Source organism: Kryptolebias marmoratus, linkage group LG15 (genome assembly GCF_001649575.2).
Source record: "Kryptolebias marmoratus isolate JLee-2015 linkage group LG15, ASM164957v2, whole genome shotgun sequence".
NCBI lineage: Eukaryota > Metazoa > Chordata > Actinopteri > Cyprinodontiformes > Rivulidae > Kryptolebias > Kryptolebias marmoratus.
The window spans coordinates 17,474,117-17,486,630 of NC_051444.1; the positions used below are offsets into that span (position 1 = coordinate 17,474,117).

The 12,514-nt window shown below is 38.6% G+C and overlaps 1 protein-coding gene across 1 annotated transcript in view; it reads right to left on the minus strand.

Annotated features, from left to right (window-relative positions):
• Positions 1-3,032: 3,032 nt before the first annotated feature.
• Positions 3,033-12,514, minus strand: part of LOC108243320 (synaptotagmin-4) — a 19,705-nt gene continuing 10,223 nt past the window's right edge. The window contains exons 4-6 of the mRNA XM_025008709.2: positions 9,030-9,201; positions 8,079-8,245; positions 3,033-7,971 (exon numbers count right to left, since the gene is read on the minus strand). Coding sequence (XP_024864477.1) covers positions 7,822-7,971; positions 8,079-8,245; positions 9,030-9,201 — 489 coding nt within the window. The 3' untranslated portion in view covers positions 3,033-7,821. The remainder of the gene's footprint in view (positions 7,972-8,078; positions 8,246-9,029; positions 9,202-12,514) is intronic.

The window sequence follows — 12,514 nt, forward strand, 5'->3', positions numbered from 1 at the left end:
AAGAATAAAACCAACAAAGATAACTAACAAAACCCAAGAAAAACACCAAACCTGACACTAATAATTTTACATATTTAAACACACTTTTTGTGCACATTGAGCCAGTGTGTGTACCTTTTCCAATCCAACAAAACCTTATACGACATAAGAAATGTGAACCAAATAAAAAAAAAAAACCACTCATTACTTACTTTGTTGCAGTGGCAACTGCTTTAGGAGAGATAAATTACTTATCATGTAAATATTTGGCTCAAGAAGTGTTGCAGGACGAATAAAATTAGGAGGCAGGATGTTTTGATAAGCTTTGCCATGAACATGTTGTGATGATGGATCATTAGCTGAGTCACAGCATTTCCTCAACTGCAGCTCTTGTTTCAAGCCTAAAAAGCTACTAAATACTAAAATCTACTAAAATCGTGCCAAGGAATGAAAAAGTCATTGGTGGTCAAGGATCACTGCTGCTTGTGGAGAGTGTAGGCTGGCCCGAGGGGAATATATGGTACCAGGATGCACCAACAGTATGTAAAGAAGCCAAGCTGGTAGGGGAAAAGTTCTGCTGGGAAACATTAAGTTTATGAGTCAGAGTCTAATGGTGTCATCCACCAAAACACTGTTTCCTGACCAAGATGTGCCGGGTACAACACCAGACCTTGAGGCCCACTGTGGAGTCCATGGTGTCTGATTTAGTCTTTACAGGATCTAAGTTGGCAGAGAAGCTGTTCAGTGTAAATGTTGAAGCATTTAGAGTTTATAAAATACTATCATTCATTCAGTAAATGTATTTGACTCATAAAAACAGCATCTGAGGTATTAATAACATAGATACTGAAGCAGCTGATTGGAACTTGATTTCCCTGTCTCGTGATGTGTCCTTATTTCTGCTCAAAGAGTGATCTATGTACGCTGAACATGCTGGTTGTGGTTCTATGTGTGGTGCAACCTACATTGTTTTGTGCCACATTTGAACGGGATGAAAGTGCTTTATAGCCATGATCTACAGAACATGTTACACTCCTTCTGTCACTGAGGGCAATCAGTAAAAGCAGATCAAAATGAACACAATGAGCTGGACGGGACAAAAGGAAGCAAATCTGTCTGGAAAAAGAAAAAAAAACTCATGAAGGACTACAATCACTGTTCTAAATTTAATACATTTCCTTATTTTTATGATTGTTTTAGTTTTCAAATGTATCTCACACACAACATGCTATGAATAATCATATTTATGTACTTTAGTTGTTTTAAGATTTTTCTCTTTGTTTGTTTGTTCATTTTTTAGACAGATAGGTAGGTTGAAAAAAAGGAGTTAAAAACTACTCATAATGAGGACAGTAAAATAGGTGATTTTTTGTCATTTAAAACAACTGAAAACTCAGAAAAACGATTCTTAAATCTGCTGATTGCTGTTTCATCATCTGAGTAATTGGAGTCATGCATGGTGGCTGCTCGATATTACCTCACTTCTCTTTCGTAGCTACTGGACCTCCGTCACAGTCTGAAGACACTTTGCACTCACCAGACTGAGAGCGGAAAGTTATTTCCTGTGGTTTGGAAACATGCATGTTTTAAAAATATAAGTGGTAGGCCACAAAATCCAATTTTGCGCATCGGACAGAACAAAATTTCTCGAACAACTATGTCGTGCTGTCTCTTTAGATGAAAGCAGGTCCACGGCGACAGAGAGAAAAATGTCAGACTGTGGGTTGTCTGAGGAAAACCGAGTGGAGGAGTGAGTCACCGATGTGCCCTGAAGTGTGAATGGAGCCATTAGAGGCTGGAGACGGTGTTCTCCAGAGTCATTAGACAGACAGAACATAATTAGCTTTATCTTTGCCTCAAACACACACAATCTTTTTATTCTACACACATTTTCAGTGACTCACAAATGTCAGGACTACTTTCACACTAAATCCTTATGAATGCCTGGAGCTCCGTCAGACAGAAGAATGGATGTAAACAAGCTGGCACATGTGGATCAATAATACCGGAGGGTTAGAGACAGATTTACTGCTGCTGACTCAACCAGAGTCTGTTTTTTAATTCTTTTCCTGAGTTTGAAAGAGAATCTATCATCACAGCTGATCAGAATTCATGTTTTAATTTCACACACCTGTGAGTGAAATTAAAAACTTTTGTCACCTCCAGTGGATTGATTGTTTCTTTCTTCTTTTAAAACTGATTATAATTCATTAATATGCTAGTAAATCATCAAGTATTATACTGATTAAGTGAACAAAAGAGTTTTTGTCTAATGCCTGATGCAGATATGAGCACATTTATTCCTTTCATCAACATTTTATACTTATTTTGACGTAAAATTGCATCAGGAAATCAGAAAATTGTGCACACCTTTTATTAAGATATATTATTCAGATATTTATACAGCCTTCATTGCACTTCATGCAATACAAGTATTTATTTAAAAAGATACCTGACTGCTGCAAAAATGCAGAAAACATTGAATGACAATAGGAAAAGTTGATTATTTTAAAAGCAGTTTTTAGGTGTTACTAGAATTACTTTTAAGTTTTCTGGTTTTAAGTTACACAGACTCCATAAGGATCATAAATCTGATATCAAAACAACAGACAGCACATAGGAGACACATTTATAAGCATGTAATTATGTTTGAAGGTTTTACAGATTGTTTAAATGTTTTAATATTGAGAGAAAAATACATGATTCTTCTCTAATCATAAATTGCTTTGATACATCGTCACCTGCTGTCTGAAATAATTATTTCCCACTACCATGAAAGATAATGTAAATACATGTGTGTTTGTTTATCTGTCTGTTAGCAAAATATCTCATGAACCAGTGGTTGAATTTTCATGAATCTGTCACAGCTTCCTCTGTTCCTGCCACGCCTCCTGCTTCCAGCCATGCCACAGCTCAGTAACTTTCCACAGTCCCACAGTCTCATGCCACACCCTAGTTTCCTTGACAACTTAATCACAGCCATCAGCTTCACCTGCTCATGCCAGTATTTAAGTCCACAGCTCACAGCCCACAGTTGCCAGANCCAGCATACTTTCCATGTCCTTGCCTGATCTCGACCATTGCCTGTCCCACGACCCACGTCTCATGCCTGCCCCTTGTTGGATACTGCTTTGGACTCTGATTACTGGTTACCGTTCTCGCCTCGCCTTTCTGGACCTCGCCCCTTGGATTCTCCCTAACTGGATTTGGCTTCTGCTTTCTGACTCATCGGTATCGACCCTCTGCCTGGACCTGGACTTTCCCTCTCGCCTCAGCCCCTTTCAGACACGTCTGTCTGCTACGAGCTATCAAGCTACGAAGGACTTACCAGTTCCGGTCTCGCTTCCAGGCGGTCACGTGAGTGCCCATTTCAGAGACTCTGATCCTGCTTTTGGTCCGTTAACAATAAACACCTTAAAACTTTGTCTAAGTGTGCTGGTCCTGAATCCTGCCAAGCCTCGCCTTGTCAGAATCACTGGATGTACATCTACAGCTAGTTAACTTTTGGAGTCAGCCCAATTCAAGATGGCTGCCACAACTAATCAACTTTGACAAACCCAAAAATGGCTTTAACTCTGACATTTTTACAGATTTATAACTAAGATTTTGGGTGGTAGTAGCTGACAGTCAACCCCAATACAAACTCTGAGTACTAACAGATCACGTGATATTTTTGTTGAAAACTTTAACAGAAAAGGCACGGAGACATAATCGTTCCTTCAAGAAATGCTACTTTGTTTTGTCTCGTTTTTTGTCTCTGTAAAGCTTCCCCTGCCCCCTAAAAAAAACAGTCTGGAGGAGTGAATTTTTTGAGAAACAACTTTATCTTTAATAACTTTGACATTTGAAACTCTGCAGATATTTTTCACAAACACCCTTAATGACTCACAACTCGGTCTCCCAACAAGATTTTTTTTTTTCCTCCTTTCTGTTTCATCAGTGAACCTAAAGTGGTCCAAGTAACAATCTTAAAAGTTTAAGCTCACAGCAAATAATTCAGGATTCTGATTGAAACAAAGGTTTGAGTCACTGCAGACCCACACAGACAGAGGACTTCAGAGACATCCGCAACATCTCGTTAGTTTCCCTCCTACAAGGAAGCGAGCAGATCAGAGGAGTTAAAAATGTCAGGATGTTTTCTTCATCTCCTTTACACTCCACAGGATGTCAAAGGTTTGCACTTTCTAGACGAAAAGTTTAGTCTCATTACAGCTAAACCCTTTGTGGACTAAACTATTTATTCAAGTCATTTATACTCCGTATCTTCATCACGGTACAGGCTCGTCTTCATAAATAAACTCATCTTCATGAATTTCTTTTTACAGATCACATTTAATTAGCTTCTTATTTGTGCAAAACACAAACAAAGAAAACTCTGACAAGTCTGAGTTGGTCCTCTCTTCATGGACAAAGCTAATGGTCTTAGCTCGCAGAAGTTGGAAATTACAAAATAATGCCCCAAATTTGAGCTTCTGACTTTGTCGGGGGGAAGAAAATCAGAGTGGGAGGCATTATTTGACATGATGAGAGAAGAAAGTGTTTAAATCCAATTGCCTCCAAAGTTCGGGTTCATTCTGAATATTCTCTGACTCACGCCGACCACAGAGTGACACTTTGTGTGCGCTTTCATGCGGGCAAAGCTGTGAATCATATGTAGAGGTGTATAGCAGTGGTCACATCTCTTTAACGATCTGGTGTAAAAAAGAAAAGGGACTCCTGAACGTAAATGTCACCACCTTTCAGTCTTTGTAAGCACAGATCAGGACATCATCCTCTCTGAGCACCTACACGAGGCGAACATTTGTCTCAGCTCTCCCAGTCTTTAAAATCTAATTATTCAGGAAGTGTTGTTACATCACAGTTAAACTGATACGAATCACACCTTATATTAATCCAGTTAGCATTACTTCGACCAGCATCCAAAGTCCAAATTAGGTCACTTTAAAATATTATAGAAACAAATGAGTGGATAGCAGCAAGGCAGGCCTCATCAAATCAGCCTGTCAGTGCATGTATCTTTCAGCAGCAGTATATTTGAGCTAGGACAGTAATTTTACATCAGTGAGCTGAATATTTAAGTGACTGATTTATTAGTTTTGCCCCAATCCAGAGAAAGACAGCTGCAGGCTATAGTACAAACTGAAATATACAGATATCACAAATGAACACTGAACTGCATAAATGATGTTTTTTTTTAACTTGAAATAGAAAACTGATCTGCAAAGAGACCATTGTTCCTCAGATTATTTGGAAACATCAAATACTGTTTTGCTGACCTTCTTGTGGTTTCTATGGTAACGCCCAACAGTAGGTTCCTAGCACTGACATGAGATTTCTAAAGCTGCATCACCATCATCTTCATCATGTGTCGTCAACTTTAACAGCAATAAATGTAACTAGCATTCCTCAATGAAATGCAGATCACCCGCCACTGATGATTGCGCAAGCTTTAGACTAAGATCTCATGCAATTTGTTCGTGCTCAAAGTATGTGATTGTGGTGACTCTCAGCTACTACCATTTTCCATTTCAGCTCATTATCTGCATAAGCATTATATATCCTCATCACACAATGACACAGGCCATGATCAGCTGCCTTTCATAGATACTAAAGACACTAACAAAGCTCCTACTGCAGTTTTATACAGATTCAATAGTGTGTAAAATGTAGCTGTTTGCAGTGCATCTTCTCATCGATATGTCTCTTTTTACAAATAGAAACATAATTCTTTGTAGAATTATTTTTCCCCAGAGTAAAAGTCTTGTTTTAAAATAATAGTCAAGAGTAAATAAAATGTTAAACAGCAATTCATAACAACTGAACTTGTAAAAATGAAAAAAGTGTATTTTCCAGGAAAAGAAATGCATCCAATCCTACAGATCTTCCTGCAGATCTTCCTGCAGCCTCTACAATGTGCGCTTCTTATTGACTCAAAATTTACCATAACAAACACTTCGACAATTAAGTCAGTTTTTACCTATTTGGTTTCTCAATAAAGTTCCTGAAACTCAACAAAACCTGTATTGACATTTATTGAGATTTTTTGGAAATTATTTGCTTTCTTTCAAAACTAACAACACGGACAAAGAACAGTTGAGATGACAAATGTCACCAGCAGATATTCACCGGGTCAGTAAAACCCAACATGATGGAGCCGATATGAAAGAAGCAATAAATAAATAAATAAACAATTTAAAGTTCTTGCGCCCCCATTATTTTTTTTCTATCTCATTCTAACTTGCTCAGATCTACTTGTCAGAGCCTGGAAAGTTAGTTTTTAAATAAATTTGAAAAAATAAATAACATGTAGACATAAAAAAGGTAATTTTTTCGTTTTCTTTTCATGTGGCTGACTAAAAGCCTCTTCTGTGTGTATGAAGTAATGAAGCTGCAACCTTTGGTCAGAGGGTGTGTAAACAGCCAGCAGGTGAGCACAAGTGTGTTGAAGACATAAAACATGTAATGTTTTTGTCTTCTTCCTCTTTACTCACTCCGTAAAGATCCGTCATGCATCATCAACTGATTCATTACTTTGCATTTGGGATGCGAATGGTTCACGCTTTTAATATGGTGTCTTCAAACTTTGTTTTAAAGGACCATAAAGTGCTTTGCAATGCATTTCTCATTCGCCTGTTCATACACATACATGAATCACTTGACTAGCTGCAGTGCATCAGTCTTAGACCCCCGTATGGTTATTGTGAATCTACAGTAAGAGGCTGAAAAAAAGGCAAAACATTTTAACTTGGAATAAAAAAATAGTATGCATGCTGTACATAGTTAAACTGCACTAACAGGCCCATAATGAATGTTAAATATTAGTACGGAAAAACAGATATAGTTTAAAGACAGTAACATATCCCACATAACGACAGGCAGAGTGGTAACAGAATCTGCATTCACTGGAAAACAAACTTAAGCACCCAGACATAGTGGTGGAAATAAAATGCAACTGCACACACTGAAAAGTCACGTGCAGTGATTGCAATATCAGATCACATGGATAACAGAGTTGGCAATACAGACACACTGCTGGGCACATTTCAGCAGGGTGTGGCAGCCCCTCGGGCCTGGATTCAAGAGGCGACATACAGCTGTTGTAGTGGGCCCTTGAGGTCTGGGTCGGAAGTTGACGTCCACTGGGACACCATGTAATATGATGATCCTCCCTTTGTGTGGCCTGTCTCGTGTGATGAGAACCTTCATGACATGTCTGGGTGCCTTCATGTACCCAATGGTTCCAAAATCATGCTGCTGTGACATCTATACTCCATACATGCTGCATGATTGCACGATACAACCACCCAACCTCATGGAAATGCACAGTGTGACCCCCATCAAAAACTATCAAGTGCTGGGGATGCTGTCTAATGAGTCTACAAAGCATCCTCTGTACCTGCTGACCTTCAGTCACTGTTTTGACTGTCTGACCCTCAAGGAACTACCTGATAATGCCTTTTATATACATGTCAGCTACTTACAAACTGAACCATTTATACCCATCTCTTATGTCTAAGATGGACAACTTTTTCTGGGTGCTTAACTTTTCTTTCAGTGAATTAAAACAAAAAAAACTTCCTTCTTTTCTAGCCAAAATGGATATTTTTAGATTCTTGCCACAGTAAAAAGGGTATCACAACATCACAAGTTTCACAGTACATCCAGACAATTAAGACTACAGTTCAAGGCGTCACATTTGAAATAATCAAAAGCAATGAGAGAGAAACTACTGCTTATCTGGAGAGAACTGGTATTCATCCTTCCTAGCACCGTCCTTCACACAGGGATCAATATTTCCCCTTTTACAGCCCTGTAGATACACTTGGACCATCTTTTTTTTTTCTACAATGAATCCAACAGGATGGTGTGCCACTGAGTGGTTTCTGTTTGTCCTGGACAGCACATTTCCCTCCAGTGCTCCTGTCCAGCCTCTGAAGCGTCGTTGCCAATCAGCACGCGGCCCAGAATGCTGCTTTTAGTGTAGAGACGGCCCTGTAACATGTACAGTTAGTAGAGTTAACTAACACTTCAGCCTTTGCCATACAGCTGCACTTTGGTTCTGTAATGCATGAAGCTGGAACGCGTGTGAAACGTCAAACCTGCATGATGATGAACTCGAGAGCCAGCGGCAGCTCAGTGATGTCACCAGGTGGCAGGTCAAACAGGAAGGGAGCATTCCAGATGGGGTTGGGACCGCTGGACCCTCTGGTTTCCTTTGTATCAATTATTTTTCTGTCCTGACGCAAGTTGATGACAATATAATGGTCTGTTGGAAAAATATATATTTACTCAGCTAATATTAGAAGGATTTATTGTATCTCTGTTAATGTTATAGTAGAATAAAATGTTTCTTTTAGTGCTCAGCAAATCAAATAATTCAACAATGTTTTGATGTTGATGGATATGAACTCCTTGTGCTGTTTATAAATTAATTTCATGATTATATCTTCCCTCATAAATCTCTCTGAGCAAGCTGCATCATTGCGTCTATTTGTTTTCAACATCAAATGCGAAACCTAATCTCCCTCGATAATCCACTTTAGGAAGGTAAAACTGAAGATGCCTGTAATACCATCAAAAAAGCTTTTGCTTTTAAACACCACAAGTATTATTAGCTAACAAGACACACAGAAATGAGAATTTCCTGCCTCACTGTTTTCTTTTTTTCCCTGTTTTGTTTAGTCTCCTGTTTCTCTCTCTGATAACCGGCAGCAGATAAATCAGATACAGTGAGATTTGGTTCAGACAGGAGGGGAAATGACACCCGGCCGATCAGCTCCTGATTTGATTATTTTACCAGAGAATCATTGATCCGGTGAAATCTGACTGCAGCTCAGGAGGCACCGGAGAATGTCGTGTGTTTATTTGCATCGCAGTGTGCAAATTAACTGCACTAACAACGCAATGCTAGAAAATATATCCTTCTTTATTTGTCCACTGGAATAGTCACAATTATGGTTAACTTGATCTTCTCAACAGACCGTTTGAAACAAAATGAAGCTATGTTTGATCTAAAGGGAAACTTCAGTGTGAGACTGCCTGATGCTCACCTGGAGTTCCTGGGATCCGTGTGAGCTTGGCCAGGTTCTCGGCCTTTCGGACCATCACTTTGATTCGCTGGGACGGCACCTGGTACTGCAGCAGGATCAACAGTTGTCCCAAAGTCCGGGGCACGCAGACTGAGCTCTTCCTGCGACCCATCGTCTCCAGAGAGCTCACGCTCTGAGGATGGGGCCGGAGGTGAAAGACAAACAAAACATGGAAAAGATTTAGAAAGGGGTTGGGGGGGGGGAGAATTTCATTCTGCAAATGTTTTTATTAAGGAGGCAGGAATTAAATGAAAGCAAGGAAAGAAATCAAAAGGAAAGAGCTGAAGCATAAAACCCTATTCCTGCAACATTTCTATCAGTGCTGTGAGTAAATACATTTACCATGATACTGATACTCAGATAAGTAAATAGAATTATCATCTCCATGCATCTCTGTATCATTGTCTGTAAGGTTTACAGTTTCAATCTAAATTAGATTTAGATGTTCATCAAAACTACGTCTGTATCACATTGTCAGTCAAAGTTAATCAGCGATATTGATTATCTTTAAATGCAGCTGTCAGGCTTCAGGTTTTTATTTGACCACCCATCTAACAATAAGATATTTACTGCATGTTCTGAGTCACTTCGGATCAAAGCAGCAGCTGATGAGTGAGTCCTGTGCTAATTTCTATCTGACTCGGTGTCAACCTTCATTAGTTTAAACTGCGAGGAGCCCGGTGAGTCACTTTCTGCTGTCAGCCCGCCGGCCATGCGCTGAAGCCGGACAGCAGAGGCCGTTTTATTCGACAGGTGAGTTTCAGTTCACTGCCTCTGTCACTAACACTTTGTCTCAGAGAGCAAACACTCACGCTCGTGATGCTTTTCAAAAGGACAACTATGACTCAGCGAGCACATGTTCCTTTCTAACATGCATTAATTCGAATGTTCAACATGAGTTTTGCACTCATCTGGAGGGGACGTGCACATTCGGCTCAACAGATCAGTCTGTTTAAGATATTACATCTTTTTAAAAAAGCTGCTGACCACAGTACAGTGGCATCTCTTACAAAAAAGAAACACTGAAGTTCCAATATAACAAAAGAGTCTCGATAACAGCACCAAATCTAGACATTAAATCTGTCAGGATCTGTGTAGAGATGGTTTGGTAGGGGTTTGTGTTTATTCTTGTCCCTGTGTTTAGTTTTCTTCTTGTGTTTCCTGTCAGTCACCTCCTGCCCCACTCATTCTCAGCTGTTGTCATCATCCAGGTGTCTTCAGTCATCTAATCAGTTCTGGTCTTTTAATACCCTGTCTCATTCTGTCACTCTCCTGAGTTTTGATCTCTTGTTTGCACCTCCTCGGTTCAGTCCTCTGCTGAGTCTCCTGAGTTTGTTAGTGTGTTGCTGCTGCCTCATCAACCTGTTGTTTTCTTAGTTAAAATAAAGTTAAGTGCCCTGTTTCAGTCTACACTTCTGGGTCTTTTTGTTAAAAACACTCCACAAAATCATCATCATCATGCCAGTAAGAGACTCGAACAGAAACTTTTTCCTCTCCAAAACAGTCGTAGAGAAGTTGCTTTATTTGTGTTTTGTTCCACATTTCAGTTGCAGATATTAAATGTTATAGGTTTTCTGTAAGGTCACTGGAATGCTTCTATCTAAAAGAATACGTGATGACATTTCTTTTTACTTTAGGCACATTTTTTATGAAAATATTTTGTTATGTAATTCAATGTTATTTATGTAGACTGCAGAAGCGTGTAAAAAAGAAAAAGCATGCATACACACGCAGCACTTTTGTCAAACTTTATACAGTCGTTCTAATAAAACAAGTAATGTTATGCAGAAGAATAGTGCTTGACCCTTGAGCCTTAGTGTGCAGCCTTTGTGTTCACATTTATTCTTTACTCTGAGTGAAGATCGGCCCTGATGTTTCTCCCACAGCCTTCTAGTCTGAATCCACACATGTTCACATCTGTCTGCTGCTTTTACTGAGAATGCAGAAAGTTTGTGAGGAGGAGACAGAAAACCGGCTTCCTCAAAGAGAACGACACATCTCCTGACTGAATAAAGTCCACTGAAACATCGAGCCCACCTCCCTCCAAACGCCTGTTATTAATGCCTTCTGGCGGCGCTGCGGTGGAGTCAGAGAGGGAAGTGCGTGGGTGCTCAGCCAATTTGCCTCACACAGCCTGTTTCCTCTACAGTCACAAACAACAAAGTCACCGTGACTAACAACTCTGGAAAAGTGGCTAATGGCTGAGCTGATAAGATGTTAGATTCCCTCATGGATAAAACATATGTGGTATTTATAGAGCGCGTGTAAACGTTTCCTACCCATTAAATTAACTAAGAAAGCTTTTCAATGACGAAACTACACAATGCATTCATTCAAACCAGAAAGTACACAAAGCCAGAGGTTAAAAAACAAGTTATAATCACAAAATATAAAAACACACAAGTGTGCAACATACACTGACTCAACTACAGCACATCTGGTTTTCTTTTAAGCACCTTTTGTGCTGGTAGCAATTTCAGGGAACAACAAATAAAAAACTTTTACTTTGTGAGTTTTCTGACTTTACAGTGAGATAAATTACAGTTAGTCTTTACTGTTTTATTTCACACATAATAAACTTTGGTGCAAACAGTATTTCTGACTAAAAATAATAGAATAAGTGTTTACTTTCATTAGAAACGAGGTTTCTGCACATTCAAGCAATTTCCCTTGGAGTAAGATTTATGAGTCATATAATGTTTTATTAACTTTATTATTTTACATTTTTATGAATGTTCTCAGGTCCATCATTTATTCATTTTATTCAGTTTTGTTTCCTGTATGAATTTGGATCAAACTGATTTGTGCAAAAGAGGACCAGCCTGGGCCAAGACAACACTGACCTGAATGTCCTCTCATGTGGGAGTTTTATATTTATTTTTTCAGGTGATGTTTGGACACATCAACCTATTTTATCCTAATCGTATGTTGTATTTTGTACATAAAATGTCAGAAACGTTTTATTAAGACTTCAATAAATCACAGCAGCTTCTGAAGAAAAGGACAAAATACCAATATGTCTTCCTCAAAAGAATGATTCAACATTTTGGAAAGTTTTTTTTGTACCAAAAAAAAAAAGAAATAACTTTTTTCCTAAATCTAGCTTTGTTTTTTTTTTTTTAAATGAGGCTAATCTAACATTATAAAATTAGTAACAAGCACCTCTAAAGGTTGCTAACACAAAGTTTGTTTAAATAGACTGCAAAGACAGTGTGTGGCTAAACTAACCTAGTTTAGTTTTATATTTACTTCATAGGCATACAATTCTTTTAGGTATAGTTTTGTGTGTGAACTGCTATACAGGTGCTGGTCATAAAATTAGAATATCATGAAAAAGTAGATTGATTTCAGTAATTCCATTTAAAAAGTGAAACTTGTATATTATATTCATACATTACATACAAACTCATATATTTCAAATGTTTATTTCGTTTAATTTTGATGAT